The sequence below is a fragment of the Pithys albifrons genome, chromosome 6 (genome assembly GCF_047495875.1).
Source record: "Pithys albifrons albifrons isolate INPA30051 chromosome 6, PitAlb_v1, whole genome shotgun sequence".
NCBI lineage: Eukaryota > Metazoa > Chordata > Aves > Passeriformes > Thamnophilidae > Pithys > Pithys albifrons.
The window spans coordinates 32,711,921-32,739,613 of NC_092463.1; the positions used below are offsets into that span (position 1 = coordinate 32,711,921).

Genomic DNA, 27,693 nt, shown 5'->3' on the forward strand with positions numbered 1-27,693 from the left:
AACCAGGATCATGAACAATTAACATACAAAATCCAAACATTTCTTTCCTATCACAAACTTCATAGTTATGTCCCTATTCTGCTTCTCACTTGTAGCTGCTACCTTAGTCTTAGGACAGCCTCAGTTACTATGACTGTATAGATACAAAAATGCTAATACCTATTCTTTGTGGTGGTGCTCAGAAGATTAAATGCAAGGAGAAAAATACACCCAATATTGCTACTCAAATATTTTAAAAGATGGCATATAGAAATATAGACCAGTTATAAAAATTGTATGTTAATCACTTGTTTTGATGATAATTTACTTTAAATAAATTACAGTATTTCTCAATTTCCAGAGAAATTACATGAATCATTATTTTTACTGACACATATAATGGTTTGGAATGTCAAATGTGAAAACAATGTAAAAAAATGGCTGAGAACAAGTTGACGATGAAGTCTCAGTGACAGAAGCCACAGAGGCAGTATGGATCCAATAAGAAAACTGACTGTAGTAGAAAGCAAGTTGTCTCTGATCTTGGGAGAATGTTTTTGGACACCTAACAGCTTTTTTATTACTGTGGCTGATTAAAATGAAAAGCCCTACTACTAAAATGTTCTTTTTGATGAGTTTTTTTGCCATGAACTATAGACCTTGCAGTCCAGTGGGATACAAATCCTTTGATCCTGTGTAGTCACATAAATTCAAAGTCGTAAACCAACACTGAATTTGATTTTATTAGTGTGGCTGATGTTGCCAGAATTGTAATGCAACCTTGTTTTTCTTCTCTTTTCTTCCTTTTCTTTTGGGGAGCGGGTGGAAAGGAAAGGAGAGTTACTGTCAACAATGTTTCATAGTGTAAATAACTAATTTCTTTGGCAACCAAACTGCAAGATTAAGCCCTTATGATAAAGTTTTGTAACTACATAGAAGAACAATGATATATATCACATTTTGCTAAGTTGCAACCAATTATTTGGTTTAAGTAGAAGTCAAAGCAAAAAGCATTATTAGTAGAAAACAGCAACCAAAGATGAAGTTACATACCTGTAGGAGTATAACAGGCAGCAATTCATACTACTTCTCAATGGGAAATATTCAGTATTCAGTATTAGTATGAGAATAATGAAAAAGTAAATCCAGACGTCTAGAAACCAACAATTTTCATTCTTCATGATGAACATTATTTTGTCTAAAAGTTCTAAGAATTTTTAGAGATGACTAACCAACAATATATGGAAAGTTCCACATGTGCAACAAAAAGTTTTTGCAGTGTGGCAAGCCATTCACTTCCGAGCTATAGGGGGTAATCATGTTCTGAGGCCTTTTGGACACCAGATTTCAAAAAAAACAACAGAGGTTCAACTTTACTTCAAGAAACATAATCACCTAAAAGATTAATCCTCTGATGCTTACAATTACCACATTCCTCATGTGTTACGGAGAGGAACCTCAGCATGTCAAAACAAATGTATTGCTTGGGGAAAGTCCTTCCTTCAACATAAAATATATTATACTACAAAAAATACTACCTCTGCAGCAAAGGAAATTAAGGCAGAGGTTGATTTCACATTCAGCTTTGCATTCAAAACCCAACAGTTTTCATTGCATACATACTTTCTATGAAAGGAAAAAAACAACAAACTATTACTTTCCTCACAACTTCATTAAAGATTTTTTCATATTGACAATATAATACCTCATTTACAATAATTAAAGAGAAAATGCAGAGATACCCACCACACCAGCTTATTTTTTATGCCTTCTATCTTAGTTTTACCAGGAAGCTTCCACTTCTGCAGATATCATCATGAACTTAGTGGTAAAATCAAAAGACAGTTGACAGTCTTTAAGTGCTCACCAGGCAGGCAACACTTAGAAGAAAACCCAGCCCTGTGTTTATAACTAGTCTTCTTTTTAACTTTGTAGGGATGTTTATGCTACACTTAGCAGATAATGATAGTAGTACACTTATCTAAGGTAAAGCTCATGAACTCCAGAGATTCCACATGGATAAACAGAAGCACAACATTAATTATGGAAATTATTCTGTATTTGTGTAAAATATATACCTACTTTAACTTATACTACATGCTAATTGTACATCATCACACTATTCTGGACATTCTCATTATGGAATCTGAAGAAAATATTGCATATGCAAAAATGTCTTAAGAACATCAACCTTGGTGCATTACTCAGATGGGAACAACCAGAACAACCTTAATTTTATCCCTCTTGATCAAGTTTCCACGTAGTGCAGCTACACAGAAACTTCGTCTTTGAAAGAACCAGTACTTCATTCAGTGAACATGACGGGAGTTATTCCAGACAAAATTTAAAAACTGTATCACAAAAAAGCAGCAAGATTTTAAAACTTCTCCATTATGTTTGCTGAAGCTGAAAGATCTAAGAACAAACCAATGACCCTCAGGAAAGACATTAACAGTATGGTAGTAAAAGCATGATAACGAAAACTTGGAAAAGCAGATTCTACACTTTCCCAACTGCAAAGTGCAAGATGAATTACAGGTAATTTCAGACAGTTGACCTCAAGAAGTCACTTTCTCTAACAAGCAACTATCTTGAGATTTTGGAATCCAGTGTATAGTTGTGAAATACGTAAAAAATGAACTGTGATTGACCATATATGAAAAGGTAAGCATCCCAATAAATCTATTATACCTTAGGTTTCTGTGCATAAAATAGGAATAATAAGAATATATGGTTATCTTTACAGATATTGTAAAGTCCAGTTTATATTTATGAAACGTCCTGGAAAAGTAGAACTCCTAGCACTTGAAAAAATCACAGTAAATCTATCTATATTCAGATCAGATTTCTATTAATAAATAAGGGAGGGTATTACTCACTGACCAACAGAAATAAAATTCAATACTGAATGGACTGTATTCATTCCAGGACACACATTCTGTGGAAATTTACCCACATACAAGTAATGTCTGTATCATGATGCCCACACTCAAGTCTCTGCAATGTATCTCCTATTATTTTCTACCTTAATTTCCAGGTTACTCCATTTGCGCTCCAGCTTGCCTGGCTAGTCTAGACTTCACGTTACTGGGACTGCCAGTCCTAGTATCCCTACTCACCACATTTTACCTAAAATACTGCCTCTCACATCTCCATACATGTGTTCAGCTCTTGATGTTTGCTTTGATTTCCAGTGGGTTTTCTTTCATATTGCCTAATCATCAATAAGGGGGTCATGAGAAAGGCTTTGTTTTTGAAGGCATCCTTGGAAGGGTGATCCCTGCCTAGTCAAGAGTACCTTGTGGCACCCATTTATCAGTGAACTCAGTTTTGCCCCAGTGTTGTAACAACTTTGGTGGCTTTGTGGAAATGGCAATGAAAAGTTCGTTCAACACCAGAAAACGATGCAACAGATGCAATGACCACTAGATTTACAAAGTCAGAAGCTGCCAAAATTTGAAGTCTTTACCAAATAGGAGAAAAAATGGTTTTGTTTTAGAAGTTTTAATTTTCAATTTCAGACAGATTTTCCCTCTATTACCCTTGATAAATTTGTACCTGGCCTCAAACCAGGAATACTAGAGCCAGAATTTTTAAACAACAAAATTTTACGTATTTCATTCAGAAAAATGGCTTACAACTATTAGATTTAAACAAATATCTGATGCAGTAAATTTCAAAGCACAAATAATTGGTAAGGAGGCATGGAGTACATGCTTTTAAAATCAAAATGCTAATTTTGATGCTACTTAATTTTTAGTGGCTTTTATAATCCCATGATGGTAATTCACTTAATTTCTCTTGCAGACAATTTTTCCTATTTTAGAGGTCTTCCAATAAAATGTCATCATGTCAAAGTATGTGTTCTAGGTTATTCTCCTGAGTGTGTAACATAGTTACTCAAGGTGATGAGATAAATTAACTTTCACAAATGATGAAAAAGACACTGGGTTTTAGGAAAGTTTTGGGGCTTTTTAAGAGTTTCATTTTTGTCCCAATTAAGCAGAGTGTTTTGTAAAATGTATAAATTTGAGCAAGAACTTAAGTATTTCTGAAGTTTTAAGGCTATAAATTATCTTGTTCTATGCACATTTAAACTATGTAACACCATGTATGTGTCCTGTGCTAAATCAGTTAAACAGATTTTCACTGTTTTCAGTATAGGGAATATGGTCTGTTGCAACTTCTTAAATAAATAGGAGAATCCTTGGATCAACATGTGGAATTGACAGCATTCTGCAGCTGACATGAGATTTAAACATTCAAAGTTGTCACAGTGAAACTGCATTGAAAGTATGAGAACAGCAATATGGCAAGTAGTAGTGAAAAAAAACAACACAATAAAGGAATAATCTTCCTGGATATTCAAGCTATCTGATAAGAAAATAATCACAATGTAAACACATGATTAAAGGAAAAATAGGATGAAAAGCACTCATTGCATCAAAAATATGAGAAGGGGAGAATCAGAGCACAGAAGAAATGCTTAAAACTTCATCAAGAATTTGATTAAAGAGTACGAAATGAATATAGAGACTATAATGTGCAAGTTTTTTTAAAAAAATTAGGCACTGAACTGGGCAATATCTTCATACATCATGAAAAATCATTCCAAGCTTCCTTTCTGAATGAAATGCAATTGTCAGCAAGTGGTTTCAAAGAGATTAAGTGCTGCGTGCTTGCTCTTTCCATGCTGGTATGCACCCCGTAGAAAATCATTGTTTTATTGCTCCTGTCCTTTGCCATCATTCTCTAGTCTGCAACAGCACCTTCTTTAGCATTGCCTACACAGTATTTTCACTACAAGAAGATTTTCCTCCTGCTGGGATTTTAGTGTTTTAGGAAATATATACTCTAAAGATAATGTTGCTGCCGTTGTCTGGGAGCCTCAGGAGTTCTGAAACTGATATTTTAATACAAATTAATAGGAATTCAGTCTATTTCTTTCTCAAAAAATTTATGCTTTTTTCATTATTTATATTTTCCCTCTCCTGCACTGTGGAAAGGCTCTGGAGTGAGCAGGGAGAATTCCTTTGTGTGGACAAAGTAACCAAGAAGAAGATTCATAAAGGCACACAGTACACACAGAGCACATTTGGCAGCAAAGCAGAGAAGACCGAAACGTTTCAAGTTAGGCAAGATTAGTATCAATAATTAACCACAAACTGGGACACCTTCATCAGTTCACCACATGAAAATGCGGCAAAGCCTGAACAGCTTATTAGGAAAGGCTGACTAATAAACCCTTGCAGACCTGCTGCTCCTTTGAGCTGCAACTCCACCAGACAGAGCAGCATACAGCATACAAGTTTTCTTGTATGCATGCATGAAAATCCAGCAGAGAACACAGAGAGCAACTGGCCACCTTATGGATGCAGTTTGTATTGTAAAAGTTAAAAACAAAAACCTTAGCATCCTAAAGCAAAATTTTATTACCAAAAGTCAGTATGTATCCACTTGTTAAATATTTGGGGTTTTCTCAGAGCTGTAGCATCTAAAGCTTTCAACATTATTCATCATGTGTCCCCATATTTTAATAGCAGATTTCAAAACACAGTGAATGATGACTGATCATGACATGCTTGTTCTATGAAAGAATTCAGATCTGCACATAAAATCCTGAGAGAGGAAAAACAATCAAAAATTTCTCTTTTTTCTAGAAAGAAACAATAAAAATTTCTAGGAGTATCCAGGTCAGATTTTTTTTTTCAATTTAATCTGCTCAAAAGAATTCCAATTTGCTGCAACAGACTATCTACAAAGGAGAAGATTTAGACAAATTAAAATACTGTAAAATGTTTTGATTTGGTCTTAAAATGTCTAATGTCTGATGTAGTTTCTGAAGCTCAAGTGTAATTTTACTTTTACATATAAGTAAAAGACATTTTAAATTGTCAAAATTGAAATCACCCACTTTCATAACAGAGGTATTTTCATAAGCGTTCTGGAATACAACAGCTTTCAGCACTATTCACCACAGACTCTCAGAGATAAATTACAAATTTCAAAAGGTAGCAGGGAGAAGCAGAACCTTTTGTTATACTCATGTTGTTATTAAAAGCAATGGAAGAATTCATAAATGCAAGCATACAGTCCATGAGGGATAACAAATGAGAAAGTGAAAAGACAAAGAGCCAGGGAAGGATTTAGGAAGCATGAGACATGTAAAAACCGATTTGTAAAAGGATGAAAAGGTCATCACAGAGGTAAAGGTTTACTACTTTATTAAAATATAAATGTTTTATGCCTTTCTGGTCTCAGTAAAAAATAAAAATGAGTAATTTTTAAATTATCAGGTAATTTTGACTGGTGCTGTGACTTTCCCTTTCACATTTCTTTTTCTTCCACATTTTTCAACATTTTCTGGGTCACTTTGAGGAACTGGTTTTTAATCTCAGTTTATGAAATGAAATTGTTTTCAAAGTTAAGCAAGCTCTTCTGTGAAAAGGAAATTACTTTCTACTCACTTTTATATTTCAGCTCTTAGAACATTCACAAAAAAGCAAAAATGCAAACATTACCAAGGAGGCCACAAAGGTCACCATGAACACCTCATGACACATTCTTCTCTAAATGAGGCCAGCTTGTTTTTTCATAATGTCATGGGCAGTTTTTCACCAACTGCATTACTATTTTCTATTTCTTAAGTTTCAATAATATGTTCATAACTGTGTTAGATGTAACTATACAGGTATTTCTTTCTAAAATTTGCTATTAAATACTTTGAGATATACAGAAATATAATTTTACTATGTAACACATTGCATAATTTATAAGCTATAGTAATTGTTACAGTATATTATATAGAATCATAGAATCAGTTGGGTTGGAAGAGACCTCAGAGATCATCAAGTCGAACCCTTAATCCAACATGACATGCATCTTATAATATTATTATAAAAACTTGTGATTAATAGCTAAAGGCGCTATTATTCTAAGTTTGAAAATTTGTAAAAGATACAGTGAATTGGTGTATCAGAAAAAAAGACTCATGGATAGGGAACCGGCTTATAGGACAGCTTAGGACTTTGATTCCATCTTACAAAAGCAGTTTTTAACTTCCATGTAACTGCAGATGAAGGGATATTAGGTACCCTTGTGCTAAAGGGAAAAAGAAATATCAGGGAAAAAAAAGAAATTTTGACTCATTTTATGAAATGAACTTACAGAAAAAAAAATTATGCTGCACTCCTGTTCAGCTATGTGTTGGGTTAAATATTAAGCACTGCAATCACAATATGGCCTTCAGCTAAATTCCTTTCCTTCAGAAGTCAGTAATCCATTTACATTACCTTGATTTAGTGTGAAGTTATTCTCATCTATTGAGCTGGTTAATAGACACTAGAGACTTGGTTCTCTAGGAAAAATACTGTGTAGGTGATGCCAGCTCCTACTTATCTATTGACCAGCTTCAATTCTAGTTTGATAATGTGCAAGTTAATTTGTGACCTAAAACTAAGACTGTGTGAGATACACAAGCAGTGGTCAGCATGTTGCAACCACACATCCTCTTAACAGTTTAGAAGCAAGTATGACATTTGCACACATAACAGAAAAACTGTGACATCTATTGGGAACTTCTGAAACACTTAGCTGACATCTAGTGGCATGAGCAGGAAAAGCAAACTAGGTAACAGTGCACAAGAGAAGTAGTTTCATGTCCTAAAAATAAATTATTCAATTTTCTGTCATTTTTAAATAAAAAATTCAAGAAATCCTTTGAATGCAGCAATTACATTACCCTTTCTGAACATTATATTCATGTGAATGAATCAGTTAAATTATATACATTAACTAATCCTTTAATAGTTATCGATTATGCAGATTGTTAATTTAGTATGATATAGTATAGATTCATCAATAATTAACTTAGTGTAATACATGTTGTAAACTTAATTACTATGCACACTGCATGACTAAAATTGCATTCAAGTGATATCAAAAAAAAGGAATAACACCTCCAAGTTCGGGCTGTAACAAAGATGGCAACAGTACTGTCATTCACCCTCCCAATCCAGTGATTGTACGTCCTTCAGGACTGCTACATTAACTGCAATTTCACTGTTAAAGACTCAGCACACACTCCTACAAACCAGTGGTATGGGTAAAGCTCTGGCTGCACTCTGGGTATTCCATATGACGTTTACAGGAAATGAATAGTGATAACAAATCTTAAAAAATAAAAATCTATTAGGAATTTTCATTCACATACTCAAGAAAGAAAATAACTACAAAAAGAAACAGTACAGAAGTGTAGGACACTTTCCATTACTAAAGAATTTTAAGCCACTATGTATATTTAACCCAAACATTTCCAATAGTTGGGGTATGTACCATCATATTTTTCTGCAAATAAAATGCAACAAGTTATTACACTAAATCATGACACAATTTTCCTTCCCTATTACATGTTCCCATGCTGGTCACATTTGGGGACAGGATATTCAATTGGCCTTTGGTATAGGAAGTTTTTATGTCCATCAATATTGGAAAATGAAACATCACTTTATATCTCAGGAATAATCGGTCTTACAAACTTACAATCACAGTGCACAATCTCTAGTAACTTATGAGTAACTCCAAAATGAAACTTAAAAAATCTGTTAGAATTATGTCTTGCATACAATAACCAGAGGTATTCTTTCTCTTAATATATTATTTTTCTGATCATCATGATGCAGATCTTATATTTCACTGCCGTTACCTGAAGGTCTACAAAACATTCGAATCACCTTTTGTGATTTCCTTTGGAACTAGCGTAGTGCCCAACATGAAAATAACTGTCAAATAACTGCAATACAAAAAGCCTAACATGATATATAGGACATACCTGCTAAGATTGCATAAATCTTTTACTAATCATGGACAACAAATATTTGCATTTTATCTCTTTTCTAACTGTATTTACATGCATATATAGAATGGTGAGATTTTATGGTGCTGAAAGTTATATCACAATTTCACATTCCTGAAACAACCTACTCACAATTTCCTTACTACTGAACAAGAAAATATATAAACACAATTATCAATAAGACAGGATAATATTTGAGAAAACTCAAACAACCCCGATAAAGTGAATGTTTGTTATTTTTCAAAGGTATGAGCAGCAAATCACAGCATCTATTTCTCCTCCTGTCTCTTTCAAATGTACTTTTATGCAAGCCAAAATATGCATGAGGAACATTCTTTTAAAGAAAGATGTGCTTAGCACAGTCAATCATGCCACAGGAAAGTGAGTTCTAATACTAAACTATGTTATTTCTGACTTTGATAATTAGTTGGTTGAGTTTACACTTTAAAAAAGGAGATGTCAATACACAGCACTCAATACAAAACTTCACAGAGTCTGATAAATGCTAATATTTCAGTCTAAAATTACAGAAAACTGCTTCTATGGAAGTATGTCTCACTGAGAAAGAGTGAGTAGCGAAATGCCAGGGCCAATGTAAAAGCACTGCACTGCTGAGTTAGAGGGAAGAATTTGAGTACAGCAATAAGGAAAACTACAAAAAAGAAACACATAAAACTACTTTTTGCCATCATATATGAGTGTATGTATAGATTTTATAGGTTAAGACTAATTTTACCTGAGTTAGCAGTCAACTGAAAACAACTTCCAGAAAGAAATAATTCAATTCTTAACATTTGATGGAAAGTATGTTGTTTGCCCTACTTAAACCTGCAAATGCACTAGAGTCAGAGAAAGAAAAAGAATCATTACAAAAGTATACCTTTAATGTTTCAATTTCTTCTTTGTGTTCCCTCTTTAAATGCAAAATGGCAGCTTGGTACTCTGTAAAAATAAAAAGTACATTCCTTTAGAGTCAGAAAACAATATGCCATCTTCAGTGTAGCATACAACACCAAAGGGTCCAGAAGGCAGATGTAGGATATCAAATAAATGAGCTTTTACAATGGTGATGGAAAAGAAAATCTGAACACAATAATTAGCACTTTTTTCTAAGATCACATGACCAGATTTTCCATGAGAGAAGAGGATAAATATAAGAGGTCTTCCATGCTGAGAGGGGAAAACTGGGGAAGATACGGCAAACTGAAATAACGAGAAACTTTAGTTTTGCTCAGCTTTGCAGGTAAGTGTAGAACTGATAGGATATTATGACATACATGAGCATGCCCATACACTCTCTCAAATTCTAAAAGATCATGCACTAAATACAACAATTTAAATGGAACATACAATCACGACAGATAGTCAAAGTGGATAAAATGGCAATCACAAATACAAATAAAGGAAAGTACTGGAAAAGTACCCAACAGGAAGATATACAATGAATTCTTTACCATAATTCTATCTGATGAAGTAATTACAGAGTTTAAATACCTTCACAACATACTGTGAATAGGATATAAGGTAACTCTTCTATTTAGTGAGAATATAACAAAACCCAGAGGTATTATAATTGAAAGCATGAAACTTAAATCCAGAGAAATTCAAATTGACAGTGAAAAAATGAGGAAGCTGGGCACTGATCACACAATGTTTAGTGGTGGCTGTAATATTAAGATGTAGATTCACCAAATGGACCTCTAGAACCTTGGTCTCACAATATGTCTCCCCTCAATCTATACATTTGGCCAGATGAAGACAGAGAAGCATTTCTGATATACTGGTGTAACAGTTTAAGAGAAGCCTGTCTTCTTTAAGACATTGGCCCAGAAACTACAGCCTTCCTCCTAAACAAGCAACTGCAGTTCATTTTTAGATGATCAAAACTCCCACTTACATCTGTTTCCAAATCAAAATTCAAAAGTGTATTTCCAGTTCCCCAGCTTGGCTTCTGGTCCCTCAACTAAAAGAGGAAGTAAATACTAATTTAAAAAAGGATTGAAAATAGTCCAAAGAATTTAAATTTTACCGTCAATGTTCTTTCACGCTCAGGAGTTTGCGTGGTCTGTTCAACAGTAGGACCAACAAAATAGCATTAAAGTATCAAAGCACGGACCAAAGTACCAGATCAGTAAAATAGTCCAGTGCTTAGGTGCTTTTTTCATTTTCTTTTTTCTCCTCAGAGTACATAAAGGAAAGAGGAAAGAAAAGGTAACCTCTTCATCACCCTGAAATCAGCATGAGATTGACGTTTTTAATGTAAAGGTATTTTTTTCAAACACAGGTGAGGTCACGTGCAAGCAGCTAAATTGATATACAAAATCAAAAAGGATGGATATTTTACAGGGCACAAAATAAAAACCTTGGTTGATTCCACCTAGTAATAGGATCTATCAAAACTTCTTCTTCCTCTCTAATAGGCCTCTACTTACAGCTTTTCCAGCATGGGAAAACTGTCTGACTGCTCTGCAGGAATCACAACCGGTTGGGTCTAGAAACTTTTAAATTTTCTGCTGTTAATTCCTTTGATTGGTTGATACTCCCTCTGGACACAGGCTCTGCATATCCATTCACCTAAACAGGACTTAACAGTTGCCTCAGGTCCCCTGAAAAAGTTGTGACCCTTCTGTCACCTCAGCTGCTTAAGCATTTAGTTTGCAGGGCATGAACCTCAGGAACATTCTGACTTGGAAGTTTAGCTCTTTAAGGTCATATGATAACTGAAGCAAACAACAGGCTTTGAAAATGCTGCTAACAATCAGTTCTTAGTTTGGCTAACAGAAGGATACAGATCTATCTTGACAAAAGGTCGACTTTCTATGTTGGACTGCCCAATGCTTAAAATTCTTTGGGATTTGGGCACATACACTGACGCAGAGCTGCAGACTTTTCACCATGTCTACCTTGGCACAAACATTTGTGAAGAGAAAGATGGAAGAACCTTCACGAATAAAATCTAACACAACATAAAGTTAAGAAATCTTTTAAAAATTAAGTATATGCCATTTTTCAAGACATTTTGAAAGATACCACCATTTATTTAATTTGGCACATGTTTTTCATTACTTCCAACTGAAAGCTCTGAAATAAGTTCTAGAGATTGTTGTTTAAATTTTGTTCTAAAGGAGGCATGAGATAAGAGAGTAGCAATTCTTTTATGGTTTATTCCTTAAAAATATGCTTATACAGTACTCCTAATTAATTACTTAAAACACTGCTACTCCATAAAAGCAAGTGTATCATATAAAGTTATAAACTGCAACGTATTTAATAGATTTCTACTATGATATAAACTGACATAGTGCAGCACAAATTTCTTTTTACCATTGTATTCTTCTTACCTAGAAGAAGCTATAGAATATATAATAATATAATATATAATATAATTATATATATAATTACATAGATATAATTATATAGATAGAAGCTGACACCCAGCAAAGTACCTTTTTAACTCTTCTCAAGCAAACACCTGTTTTTCTGTGTGAGATATTATAACGAAATCACGTTTGGATTTATAGTTGTGCATGATGTAAAGTAACTCGTCCATTCCTTTCCCATGTTTTGTAAAGTCACCTTTGTTTAGTGTAATTCTACATTAATGTCTTAAGAAAGCATCCTGCATGCAGAGATGTCAATCTGAATCACTAAAACACTGAAGACTTTGACTAGAAAGAGTAATTGCATTCCAGTAATTCCAAAAATTAGTTCCTTAAAATACTGGCAACAGAATAATAAAGTTTAGTTAGGTAATGGTGTTGGCATGCTGCTTAGAGTGGTACAATAACAGCAGCAAAGTAAATAATGACATGTCAACAGAAGGAACTGTACTGGGAACAAAATATAGGTCAGGCTTCATACGGAGTTCTTAAATTCCATTTAACTCACAAAAACATATGTGTCTCAGAGCCAGAAGAGAGAGGAGGCTGCAACTGAACTGTGTGATCTCCCACTTCTGGTGCTGCCATATGTTAAGAACCTCAAGACTGACACAGAAAAAAATCTTCTTCCACAGAATGTCTCAGGTTGGAAGGGATTTTATAAGATCATAATTGTCCTTTCTTTGTATTTTTGTTTGAAACATTATTTTTTACTATAGATAAATACAACTATGATTAAAATAAACAAATTAAGCATAATTTCCATAATGAGTAAATATACATTCTGGTGACAAGAAAACAGATCTCTGGTTTCTTGAGTATCTGAAAGAGGGGACTGAGAAAATATAAAACTAGCTCCTTCCACTGGGTGGCAGTTTTGTACTCCATTAATAAACACTTTTTCCTGAAGTCAAACCATAGTTCACGAATTTAAGGATATATAAAGATATTTTCTTTTATTCTGGGTGTGAACTTGTTATCTCATTAGTTTTTCATACATACACATTTGACATTTTCTTGTTCAGCTGTATGTTCTTATAAAGTGCTTGGGAAAAAGTGAAACACAATTTCTGAAGTGAAGAACTGGACTAAGGTCTTGACCCTGTTCTGCCACTGATAGAGCCACTTAGAAAGTTTCATAACTTTACTGCCAGTCATACTATATTTGGTTCTGCCTACATGCAACTGCATGAAAAAAATAATTATAATTAGAATTTTATCTGTTTTTTAAACAAATTATTACAGCATTGAACATTGCAAAGACAGAAGCAGTGCAAATACAATAACCTTCTTTAACTAACTGTCATATTTGATATCAGTATACTTCATGATTTTAAATTATGTTGTCAGTATGAACCATATAAAGACAACATTGATTAAACAGTTATCGGTACATCAGCAAAAGGAAGTATTTTCTTAATCATTAGGTACTATAAATTTTAAATGCTCTGGTTAAAGCATGGAATTAACATCTACCCAAGTAAATGGCTGCAAGAAGGAAACAAAATTGTGTTTTAACAAAACGCTCACTGCAAGGAAGCAGTAACTCTGTGCCCTGTAACTTCATCAATCACAGTATGCAAACAGATAAAAGAATTATTGTTGACATACAATGAAAAAGCTGAAGAAGCAAAACCAAACAATTAAAAATGGGTAAGATGGACAAGAAGTGAACAAAGGGTTTAAAATGCTCTAAGGCGATAAACACGGACTTCGTTATAGAATCACAGACATCTACTGTGTGAAACAACAGAGTATCACACACTGTGGAACAGCAGACAAATGCCTACAACCATTTATACACCAACATCTGCTAGAGCAAGGAAAGCACAAACACATCAGAGAACACATCAGGGTGTACAGGTATGACAGCAGAAGTTTTTGTTCATATTCTCTTGAATAGCAATTTTTGAAAAAAAGTACCTGGAACTCAAAAAGTTGACAGATACCAAAACTTATATATGGAGAAAAAAGGTAATGCAACTGAGAAAGATTTCTTATCCTGATTAAGTTACAAAAAAGTAGACACCTTTTAATATTGTACTTTATGAGCTTTAACACAGAATAATTTGAATAATAAAAAGGAAAATGTATTCAATATATCGAGCTAATTTTTAAAGCTCTATGTTTTCTAAAATTTTGGCCCTGGAAACTAATCTTGCAAACAAAATCTGTAATACACGAACGTTCAAATCTACCCTTAATGATCATAAAACCCAAGCATCTAAAGTAGCAGCATATTCTAGGATGATTAGGTCCTTGATATCTGAATATGAGTTAGTCCACCTGTATTTACTGTGCCCAAATTGTTCAGCTAGACTATTTTGCCTGACCTTCTGGGATAAAGATGGTCTCCAAGCAACATCCCTGTAAGTTTGGTGGGCCTGTTTGGGTTTATGGTTTCTACAGAAAAAGTTGAGCTAGGATATTGAAGTGCTAGGGATGTTGCATGGAGGGTTTAGATTGAGCTGGCTTCTTTTAAAACACACAGAATTTCCAAATAATTACATCTTTAATCTTTTTAGTTACAAATTCGGATGATTTTCAAAATAGGAACCATCCACCTGTATGGTCAGTATTGTTAACTCTGTTCAAGTAATTGTGCAGGCCAGAATTCCTTCAGCTCAGAACCCACCCTTTTTAGGGATGAAATGAGTAGTTGAATTTTCTTTTTCTATTCCATGAACAATTCTCAAATGTTGTTTACTTATTTAATTGGAATGGGGGGAAAATAAGATCTGTATGGGATAGGCAAATGTAACTTGTCTCCTCCAAGTCAGTAAATCACATGAGTGGCCCTTAACTAAATACCTAAGTGTTTCTAGGACCTCTGCACCACCACCAAAGTGCTGTGAGGAAGGGCCTACATTGGGGGAGGTGCTGTGGTTTAGGAATGCTACTCCACAATTCAGTGCCCCACACTTAGACTCGCCCAAACCACATTGTGCTCTTACACTCCACCTTCCTATTCCCCCTCTTGCTGCAGCAGGATGAAGTTGAGAACCAGAGGCACAAAAAGTGAAGATCACAGATTGAGATAGGAACAATTTACTGGAAACAGCAATGAGATGAGAAAATGAACATTAACAGCAACAATATTAATAAAAAAGTATAGGAAAGAGAGGGTTATTCACACGCAAAAATGCTCACCGCAGATCCCTAGACAATGAACAACAGCAGTTTCCCCCCTCCTGATAACTTTTTTCGACCAGAAGCCATGCCCTTCTTCTCACAAGGCAGAGACCCCTTCCCTTTCCCCCTGCCCCTATCAATGACATAAGGTGGAAAGGAATAACATTGGGGTCCTGGCTGAAACTAGGAGGTAAGGGAAATGGGAAATGCTACCAGTTGAATTGTCAGGGACAGATATGACTCTCAGACCAGACTGCCCAGAAGTCCACTTAATGACAGGCTGTATAGACAACATAACTTTACTAACATAACATCATGGCATGCACAGGAAAATTCTAACAGGTTGCAATGTAAGTTGTTTAATTACTGCAAAATTGTCTTAACACTTTCTTAAGCATCCATAGAGCTGTAACAAACATGACTGGACTCTCATTATGAAACTTCAAAGGGAATAGGAGGGCTTCAAAGTCCTTTGGATTTATTTCTTCTAATATGATGTCCACTTGCATCATCATCTAAATGGTGTTTCATGGTAGAATTAAGGACTAACTAGCTCTTCAATGACGTAACACATCAAGAGTTTAACCTGGTCATAAGGTTTGTTGATAAGTCTTGTAAGACTAACTCAACTACTAAAAAGGATCAAGAAAAAAAAGATCTTAATCTTTACAAAGTTTTAAGACAGCAGATTGCTATTCTGTAATTCTTTGAAAAGCATAACAGGAAACTAGTTAATGAATAAACACACACACAAAAATATTAATGCCTTGAAACATGCCTTAGTCAGTTATGTCAGTTACTTCAATTTATTTCAGAAAAAAGAGAAATACTATTAAAAATTCACTTTTAAAATGAGTTCCAACTCAACTTCATTTAGTTATTATAATTTTTGAAAATAATTTATAATAATTTTGAAAATAATTCCCCATTCTCTGCAGTGCTCAAGGCTGGATGGGACAGTGAACACCCCGGTCTAGTGGAAGGTGTCCCTACCTATGGCAGGGAGCTGGGACTAGATGAACTTCAAGGTCTCTCCCAAACCAAACCCTTCCGTAATTCTATTATTCAAAAGAGCTGCTTAAAAAGAGCTTCCAAGTCATGAGTGTTTGTTCAATGTACGTTCCTTAGGCTTCACCTGAAATACAACAATGACCTAAGATTTGTGTATCCTGCTCTTGGTGGGTACAAAACTGAGCAAGAAAACACAGAAAGACACAGCAGGGGTCATAACGGGAATAAACTCAAGGTTAACACAGTTCATTCCTTTTCTTAAAGCACAATTAAATCTCCTTTTCCTTCAAAAGACATCGCTACTGATTCATTACTGGGAGGTGTCCCTGCCCTTAGCAGGGGGGTTGGAAGTAGATGATCTCTAAGGTCCATTCCAACCCCTTACCATCCTGTGATTCTGGAATTACTAATGGCATTAGCAGTATCTAATTAGCCCTCACACAGTTGTCAATGGGACTTTACTGTATTTCTTTGGCAGTCTTAAATGTGTTCTTTTTTTTGAGTAATGATCAGTGTATGTCCAACTACATCAGAGTTACGGAAAAGTAAAAAGCATTCATCACATTAATTGTGCCACACTGAACTAGTAGTATTACACCAGTACACAGCACAAACTTAGTTCTTGTACAAAGAGCTTCAGTTCCCATTATTTACAGCCAAATCAGTAAAAGTATATTGCCACAATATTCCTCATCATTTATTAATATGCTTCACCTTGTCTTTTTCCTTAGATTCAGATGTTATCCCAGTTTTTATCACATATACCTCAGAATGGAGGACCACAGCCTATCCATTCAGAACGAACTTCAGTAGCTCAATTTCCACTACAGTCTTTGCTTCAAAGATTTTCAGAATAAACACTGCCAGATTATAACAAGTCTAATTACCAGGCATATTAGATCAGCTCTCAAATGGGTTACATTTACTTGGAGTCCGCTCACAGACAAGATAAATGAGAAGGAAAAAGAAGAAGAGAAAGTAATACACAAGTTCTCAATTGTAATGTTCTTCCAATCAGATCTGAAATCTTAACCTTGTAAAATTTCACACTCAGCATTGAGATGGATCTGAAAGTTACAGAAATGAATCTAAATTCTACTCTCTTTAATGGGATGGCAGCCACTGAAACTGAAGTAACGTAAGCTAGAATTCTGAAAACAATTCCTGATTTATTACAGAACTTCTGTCATCTTTATCAAACTTTTACTTATAAATAGTGGTAGATATAGCAGGCTCTGCATTTACCATTTCTAGTCCATCAAGGAAAGGTATATTACCTTTATGATAACAAAAGAGACCGAAGAGTAGATACAGACGGACAACACTGTACATACACTGTTCCACCCACCTGGTGGTCCCTCCTTGTAAAGATTAAGCTGAGGTAGAGACAAAAGCATAAGTAAGATTGTATTTAAGCTTCGCACAGGGAATTTATATTTTACACTCATTAGTTGCATATGCTCGCAGGGTGTCTGGCACACCCCTTGCAAATATTTCTATAAAGCTCACAGCTTGATGTATACACAGAACTGAGTATCACACACTGCAGAATGGTTAAATAACTTATTTGGTTTATTCCTCAAGATTTTCAATTGCAAATAACGATGCTCACTCATTATTGTATTTTCAGGCTGTTTGGCAAGGCAAGGAGGCAAAAGTAGATCTGAAAGCTTAGAGTCTTCTGAGAGAGTCATTCCATAAAATGTGATTAGAAGACAGAAGCTTTCAAGAATTCCTCGTTTTGCTTTTTGTTTCCAAAACATGCTTTTTTAAAAAAAAAAAATTACAGACTGCACTAACACTGACGGATGTTGCTGACATATGTGACAGGTAACATATGCTGCCAGGTGGTAGATATAAAACATATAAAATGTTATTAATAGTAAAGTATGAGATGCATCACTGTTTTGTAAAAAAAAATACATGCCCCAGCATGCATACTTTTCCTTAATGCATAGAAAACCAAACATGAAAAAAAATTTGGATGTTTTGGGTAACTTATGCAATTGAAGGAAATGCCTAACATATGATCAGTTTCATCATCACACAGCTTTTGTCTAAAACCAAAGTAGCAGTAATGTTTATAAATATACACAATAAATGTTCATGAAAATCTTTGTAATAATACTGAGCAAGCCGCACTGTTCATAAACATTTCTACAAGAAAAGGTACAAACATCACTGGTAAATCTGGTGACCTGAAAATTCAAGCTACAGCCCTCAGAATACTCGATACAGTGAGTCACGGTGTTTTGAATGGAAATTTTCATTCTTCAAAACTTGAAAAAAGCAAGTATACACATTCAAATATTGTTCAGAATTATTCTATTTGTGTTCAAAACTGTGCTATGCAAGAATTACCTTTTCTTCCTTGGTAATAAAACAACTTAACTACTTGAATAATTTTAAATAAAATCTTCCAAGAAAATATTTCCCACAGAAATCTCCATAACTCAAATTTCAAATAGATGAGTTACTCCTCTAACTTTACATAAGCAATTTAGAAACCTTCTCTGCCACAATCTCAAAAATTCAAGTAGAAAGTAGAAGCTTTGAAGTTAAATGACCTATATAGCCACTTCTGGTCAGGACGCTCATTTTTGTAAAAAGCCTTACATATTAAAGTCGGTCTGTGGAAACATGCAAAATAATGTTAACGCAATTTAAAAGTAATTAGAGAACAAAAGCTGCAAAACTTAAGTGCAATCTACCTCTCTTGAGATGTACCACACCCTGTAATATAAAGGAAATCCTTAACTTATAATTGAGCTGATTTATTCAATTTCAGAATAGTGAGCGTTTCTTAATGCTTTCTCCCTGCGTGGTAACCCGTGGCCCCATCATTTTCAGTACTCCCTTTTCCCATCCTCCTCCATTAATTCCCCATGCAGGTCTCATTTTTAACCACCAGGTGTCAGAAGGGAATCTACTTACCACATCTACACCCTTTTTTTTTTATTACTTCTTACTTATTTTCACATATGCAGTGATTCGACCTTTCAGACTTTTTCACGTTACAGTCATAAACAGCAGCAGATTTTCCTCCAATAAATACAGACACAACCAACTTTCAAACTACGTAAATTTGCTCATTTCTGGAATGGTTTTTATAAGGCATATCTGCATTTAAACACCCTTTTATAACTAGGAAATTAAAAATTTATTTACACTCAAAGAAATTCACAGAATTATCTATTTCTTAGGGATTAGCTAAAACAATACTGCATGTAGCTTTAACACATGATTCTAATCCTTCTTCCCTAACTCCATTCCATCTAACTTTCATCTGTCCTCTTTTCTTTACTTCTCATTGAACCTGAACTCTTTTACAGCCCCATAATTCATTACACATAAGGATGTCAATTCCATAGACTGGGAAATGAGCAGACATCTTCACTTCAACTTATTTTTGGGGTTTTTTTTTAGGGGGGTTGTTTTAGTTTTTCTTTTAAGAGAAGGAAGAATCCTACAAACCTAAAATTTCAAATATTTTCCGCACCCTACAGATTCTGGTAGAGTGAAAATTGGGTAGATGTGAGAAACTGAGAGCTATGGAGAGGGACTTGTAGAGAATAAACAGCCCTAAACAAATTGTAGAGAATAAACAGCCCTAAACAAATCAGTAGTCCAGTATCTAAATGTTGTCCAGATATTAAGATAATACAGAGGATATCAGAGTAAACTTACTACAGGAAATGAAGCATCTTCGCAACACTCGCTGAGTTCCGCCAGAATAACAGAACTGTATTCACAGAAAACCAGACTCCTACAGAAAAACCAGCACCTATTGACTCTCTTTATGGAAGTGAAGAAGATAGTTGCTCCTTTTTCTGACAGCAAAGCAGTACAAAGCACTCTTCAGAAGCAGGCACCTGAGTAACTTATCTACTTGACCATTCGTCAGCTGTCAGAGGTTACAGTTACAGTTCATTTACCTGATAGCAGAAATGAAAAGTTTTGCTTGCCATTTTCACCCTCCCAGGAAGGCAACACTAGAGGTGCAGCTTCTGGGGACATTCAACACTAATTCTTTCTCAATAAACATCCTACTTTGTATTTACAAACCCAATCTATTACAGGATCACATTCACCAATAGAATATGGTAAACAAATAACACCTTATCAGCAAACATCAGAAACAGATTTTATAATTTATTTGATGAATTACAGACTCTACCAACCTAGTACCACACAAATTTAAAATGCAAAGTACTTATTCTAGAACTATAACACCTTCACACTCCCTGTATACTATATATAGGAAGTATACATCGAGAAACCATGAATACTATACATGTGCATATTAGTCAAATGTGGGTGGGTATGTGGGTGAATACATATCCACACAGAGAGGCAAACTGCTGCCCCAATACAGTTTCAGCAATTCTCAAGTTTACAACTGTTATCACACTTAAAACATGGATATATGCAAAACTAAAAAATGCACAATAAATAGAGCTGGTTTTTTTACAAGTAAGAGTACACATCTGTGTTCTAGCAGAAGGGGCAATCTTGCCAGGGCTGATATTGAATTTATCTAAAAAGAAACCCAAAAAGTAGACCTAAATGCAGGTGCAAATTTTCAGAAAGCATCAGGGTGTTCAGACCTGGAGTTTCATATAGACTAGTATCTAAATCTATACTAGTATCTAAAATCGCTCATGTTCAAATGCTGGGCCAAACAGAACTTCAGAAGACATGAACAGCGAGACTGGGGAACAGGAAAAGGAATTTGGTAAAACTCAGAGGCATTTCTGGGGGCCTCATAAATTTTGAAACAGAACCATGGAAATAAAATACAAAGTCATTCTTTTTGTGCTGTACACAATTGCTCTTTCACTATGTTTCAATTACACAACAGGGATCACCTCATAAAACCCTCTGACTGTTTTGGGCCTTTGCAACATCAGATTGGTCAGGTCTATAGTGAGGAATACATTTCAAAATAAAAACTACAGTAAAAGAAACAATTTACAGAATTTGTCTTCCTTATATTCAGATAACAGATTAATTTTCTCACAAGGAAAAAAATTAAGGTTAAAAATCAAGTTTCTACTTTGAGAGGATCAAAGTTGTTCTGTATGTGAATTCTAAGCCCGCTGGTATCTACAGCTACACATGTGGATGCATCCAGACATGGCTTTGTGTGCTGCAAAACATGCCCTTGTCAGGCATCTGCTACAAGAGATGCATCCAGACTCAAAAAGCACCAGGCGTCCTAAAATTACTGTTTCTTGAGACAGTTAGCATAACAAAAAGAAAGCAAGAATTTTTACGGGAAAAGCAGAGAATAACTCTTCTTCCCCCTCACCCTAGAATATGATCCTCAGTGTATGGGAAGGCATGAACCTTTTATCTCATGGCCTTAGGCACTGTTACTATTCTGTAAGTGTGGGGCTTTCTGGTATTTAAGATTTAAGATTAAGAAGTCAATATTCTTTTCTATTCTGCATCTCTATCTAATGCTAGTAGCCTAAAACCAGAAATGGAATTTAATTTGACTTAAAAAATGGGTGAGAATTCTTACCCTAATTTTACAGATGGATAAACTGAAGCTTGGAAAGGTCTCAAAACTTTCCTGAAGCCACTCCAGAAAGTAGCAAAAGGACTGAAAATGGAACACAAGAATCTTAATAGCAAATCTTCATCATAAAGAGGTGCCTATCTTTTTGTTCCTGTCTCAAGAGGCACAGCATGAATGACAGCGACAGCAGAGGTGAGGGAAGAAAAGCAAAGGGACCTTTGCTTGCTTGTTTTTCAGGGTTTTTAAAAAATATATTTTCAAAGTAAATCTTAGCAAACAGAGCAGGAAGATATCTGGAAGAGTGGCTGCTCTATTGATCAGCACATGCACTGTAGTGCAGTGTAAAGCTAATTTGTCTGAGACTGTACAGGTTTCTAAGCAGCACTATACCCAATACCTTCTAAATCCATAAAATTATAGCTTTGGCCAGCATAAGGAAGGGGACAAAATGTCATTATTTGGAGGAATACTGTATGGCTACAACAAGCTGGCTTGTAACAAAGACCTGAGCTTTTCAAAAACATGCCAGCGTATCTGTCAGCATCTGAAACATTGATGTAACATGGCCAAATACACCTGTCATGCTACACAATATATGCAGTAAAATGTAGTAAAATAATTTATGAGACCTTTACGCAGCTCACATGCACTCTGAGATCACATCAAATTGATCAGTGCCCATTAAAGCACAAAAGCACTGCCTTTGACCAATGCATAATATCCTGCTTGCTGTAGTCTTGCCTTATCTAACTCATTACAATAAAATTTTTAATAGAATCCCAGAACTACACCCCAAATACCACAATGAAATCAAATAAACCTTTTTTTTCCTACTTTAGAGATAAACACAAACTGTTCCAAGGCCACAAAGGAAGTTTACGTTAAAGAAAGTTAGGAAATCATGTTATCCTTCATCTCTTTGTTCTGACCATTATGGTTCCCTTTCTCTCACTTAGTTGGTTGTTTCCTGCATTTACATCATGACCATAGTGATTTTCTTGCTGGGAACCCAGAGGATAGGGGACCAAGGATTTAATATATTTGAGACTTTGCAATAAACCTCTGCCTTTACCATGTATTTCATTCACCATTTACCTAGACATTTTTTGTTTAGTAAGAGTTTTCTCAGTTACCTCCTAACTTTTTTATTTACACTGAAAATTGTACTTACATCATCACAGGCTGTAACAGACATTTGGGCATCATAGAGACAGCATTACTTCTACAGATATAAGGATGATGAACAGACTGAGTGAGAGAGGTTTTTCAAATGTTAACTACAGACATCTGAATTGACAAGAAAATATGTAGTAAAAACATGCCACTAAAAGAATGAATGTTTCAAGTGGCTTTTTTAAAACATTTTCTCCAGCAAGAATGTCAAAAACTTCTCTCTTTTGTATTACTTATTACATTTCTGGTTTGCTAAGCAAAGGACTACACTATTTGTATGAGAACTAGTTTGATGCTGATGGCTAAACACGTTTTTAATAGGAATCACAGGATCTGTACATCTATATCAATTTAACGTGGAGACATTTCTTCAAACATAAGTAGTTTTATGAGCAGCAGAACCCATGTCTTAACGGCTTTTCTTGAACAAGGGAGTCTGTAAGTGCTGACCTAGTCACACACAGCAGCTGAGATATATGTGGGTTCCATGTGATGCAGTACCACAGATGAGTTTGCTCAGTATAGACATGAATTTGTCTCTGCTACCTGGTGGGTATTTTCACCATACATAACAGCTGACAATCTATCCTTCTGTCAGATTTAATGTTTTAAAATGGGAGAAATCTCTTTAAGAATTACGGAGGCAAAACAAAAAAAATTAAAATAAAAGCAGATGAACAAAACTTTAGGACCAGAAAAATAGGCACAGAGATGTGTCTGATTACATGGAAAAGATTTCCGTAGAAAAACTATAAATTAAAATACTCTTTTTTCTAGTCCTCCAGGATATAAATGTACTACAGACTTTCTGCACTTCAGCTATTTTAGACACACTTCAAAAAAGTTCCAGTTTCTCTAGAGAATCATGTAAACAGCTTGTGCCAATTATAGAGAACCAGCAGACAACACAGTCACTTGCTCTATGGAAAGAGAGGAATTAAAAGATTAAGAAAATGTAAGACAATGAAAATACTGTACCATAATCCTTTTAATTCAAAATCTGCAACCCAGGATTCGGGTGTTGAAGGTGCCAATACTATGACTACACAAGATGTTATCAAATGCATGAAAAAACCTGTTGCAGAGTTGAGTTTGTTCACTAACTTTTTTTGCTTCTAATATTCCTGACAGACCTAGTCAGGCCCTCACACATGTTCCTTGCTATGTCCATTTGCTTTACAGCTGGTTTCCCGCACATCAAGCCAGACTACAAGCCTCAGGAGGGAGTTAGCTACTCCTTCAAGCTGCTGTGAATCATTGTGGTGTCTGCTGCGTGGGCCAAATGAAGCCTGAATTTCTTGCTCCCACTAGGCAACAAGAACAATGAGGAAAAACATGGCAAGGAGGTGAGAAAAGATCAAAAAGTCAGGAATCCTCTCCCTCAAGATCCCTACCTTTCTGTCATAGTTGTCATAGTGCATGGTCATGAAAGAAGTAAATCAAAGACATAATGTAGAACTGCAAAAAGGATTACAGTACTCCAACTTTCAAGTTTTCAGTCTTACTTAAATCCTATTTTATGATAATAAATGGAAAAAATCTATTCTACCTCATAAAATATGTACATATTCTTGCATCCTATTAGAAGTACAAAGACAAATGTTGACAGATTTATCCTTGGATGTAATTGCATTTGTGACATGTATTTTATCTAAGCCTAAAATAAAGCTGTGCTAAATGAGTATTTATCTAGCAATTTATCCTCTTATTATTATTTTTATATAAATTCCTATTGTTTCCGTAGACAAGACTCCCATTCACTGAAATGAAAACACTAACATCAATTGTTGACTGGAAGTTAAAACAAGCCACTTTGGAATGTTTTATGTTACAGATATTCATTGATTCAGGAACATCAGTGGAGAAGATTGGAATTACAAACATCCCTTCCACACACAATTTTTTAACTCTCTTCAGAGATCAAGAACTTTTAATTTGATCTTAGTTGTCAGGACAAGACACTGAGGTAAGAAAGAGGGTTTCTGGTTGAGACCAATCAATTTAATGGTGTTGATTAACCTGCATTATATTATATTTTTAAGAAGCCCACTTCAGGGGTCAAGAAATTCCTAAAGCATTGGTGGCTGGGAGGGAATTTGGGATGGGAAGGGGCATGAGGGGAAATGCTAGTATACATATGCACTTCGAAGGTACCAATTCCTGTCAGAGAGAAGATACTGAATTTAGAAGTTTTGCTGTATTGCCATTTTCATATTAATAAAAAACCCCACAAACTCCCAGCAATAAAACCAACATTGAATACAAAACCTCTTCATTTAACCATATCAGCACTACTCACAAACAGTACCTTCCTTTATTTGCAGCAGATTCTATAAATCCATTCCTGTGTGTAGTGCTTTAAAACAGTCACCTAACTGATGCATCATGTGCAACTTACAACCGCTTGCAGTGCCCAACTGCCACAACTGCTTCCTGCGAATCCAGGAATAGCTGAAAGAAATACACCTGCTCATCTCTGAGTTACACCTGCAACTTTACTGCACTCAACATACCTTGCAAACATAGTCTTTGCCTATTTCCTTTAAAAGCACTGCTTACATCTCATCCCAGTTGAATCACCAGTGGTTTGTTTTCATTCAAATCCCTCTGCCAGACTCTGGAATGACTAATAAGCTGCAGAATCCAGTCTATAAAAATTTGACTTAGCAAACAAACCATCAACATGTTGATGACACTGCCACCCAAAATATCACAGTAACAAGAGTAACAATTTACATGGGCTTTAAACCAGTCTGTCCTTCCTATTCAAATTTCAAGAAAACATGACCTAATTTCTCTACAGGTAGGATCTGGAGCTTTAGTTAATTCAGTCTTTTTTCCTTTCTTTATTTAAGCATATGTTTTTGCCACAGATTATTACAGTCATTAGGAGGAAAAACATTCATTTGTGTAAAATTAAATACAGGATGTATACAGCCAATAATAAGAACCTAAGAGTAACGTGAACAGGCTGTAATACTCCTTGTTAACAGCTGAATACCTGTCCTGGTTATCTAAGTGACAGACTCCCACGCTTCAGACCGAACAGATGCACCGTAAATTCAATTCCGTCTATATTAGAACCACATTGTTCTTGTCAAAATCAGGTTTACTTAATCTTCCAACAACTTTTACATTCCCAGTATTACGCCCACTTTTTACAAAAAGAGGAAGATGAAGGCAGAGAAAACTGCAGACAGAGGGAGAAAGACTAAACAATGCAAGGTAGCAGACAGTCAAATAGCAGTACTGTTTCTCATACACAAGGTTAAACAGATACCCACTGGAATTGGAAAGAACCATACAACATTACCCTGTACAGCTTCTCCTAGCAGAGTAGCACAGAAAAAGGGTTTAACTCCATTTAATGCTTCCTAGGTGGTATTTTCTAAAATCTCTTGGCACACGAAGAACAGATAGTTTATTGTCTTCCATTTTAATATTTCAGACAATTCCACATTTTACGGCTAATTTCTGAGTAACAAGGACTTGGATTTCCTGATTTATATTTAAGAATATAAATTTTAAAAAGAATTGTTGTGGCTAAAATTATCACTTTCTGCCTTGTAAATATGTTACGTAAGTATCTAATGCATATTTTCTTGTGGAAAGCTTATCTGACAATTAGCCTTACACCTCAGACATGCTCTTTCATACACTTGCATAGAACAGTATCTTGCTATAAAATTGATCTGAGCAGACAGGAGTATTCCTCTGTTCATGCACATGTTGCAACAATGGTATTCCTTGTTGTCATTCTAAATAGTACCTGACAAATATCTACAGATGGACCAGAGTCCAGCAGGTTTCTGCCCTTGCCCCCTGCATTCTAAGGCATTGGAAAAGGTGGTCAGATTTCCACACATCCACTAATCTGTTAGTCATTTGAACAAAATCTCACTGGGAATGGGTAACCTAATTTATCAAAAAACATGCTTCTTTCCTCATGAATTTATACAAGCAAGCAGGTAGATTTCAACACAGATTTAGACACTTACATTTAAAAATCGGATGCTTAAAAAGCAGCATTAAACCACATATCCAAAACATAACGTCTGTTTTTCCAGATAAGAAAATACTGTGACTTATCACCATCTCTGTATTAAACAAGATTAAAAATGTCAGAAACTTATTTCTGAAAACGCTTCACTTCTATTTTTTTACCTGCTTCTGTGTACTTCAATCCTACTTTTACTTCTTCGCTCTTTGCTTTTGGTGGTGGCCAGACAGTCTGGAGTCTCCCTGGAGTCTTGTCATCTTGCTCTAAGGGACTCAGGTCAGGCTGTTAAAATTACGCAAGAGAAAAATTAAAGTCTGCAGTACCAATGGATTCCAAAACAGCAACCGCCATGCTCAGTTCTACACACGTACTCGAGAATAGTTATCTGTCTCATTCTACTAATTGAAACAGTGCTCAGTTGGTCGGGATACAAATAAATCAGTGCAGAAAAATACTTTTTAGGAGAAAAATAACATAATACACAGGACGTACAATGATACCTTGAAACTGTTCACATCACTTTGGAGACCTGTCTATCCTTGGTGAACTAGAGAGATATTCAAGAATACTAGGTTTTTTCCTGTATCTTTATTCCAAAGTAAAAAGACCCATCTGTGCTCGTCTTAGAAGTAAACATTAG

At 35.2% G+C, this 27,693-nt stretch overlaps 1 protein-coding gene across 1 annotated transcript in view; it reads right to left on the bottom strand.

Annotated features, from left to right (window-relative positions):
• FMN1 (formin 1) overlaps window positions 1-27,693 on the bottom strand; it is a 134,923-nt gene that overhangs the window by 103,246 nt on the left and 3,984 nt on the right. Inside the window, exons 2-3 of the mRNA XM_071558058.1 lie at window positions 27,218-27,335; window positions 9,714-9,775 (exon numbers count right to left, since the gene is read on the bottom strand). Coding sequence (XP_071414159.1) covers window positions 9,714-9,775; window positions 27,218-27,335 — 180 coding nt within the window. The remainder of the gene's footprint in view (window positions 1-9,713; window positions 9,776-27,217; window positions 27,336-27,693) is intronic.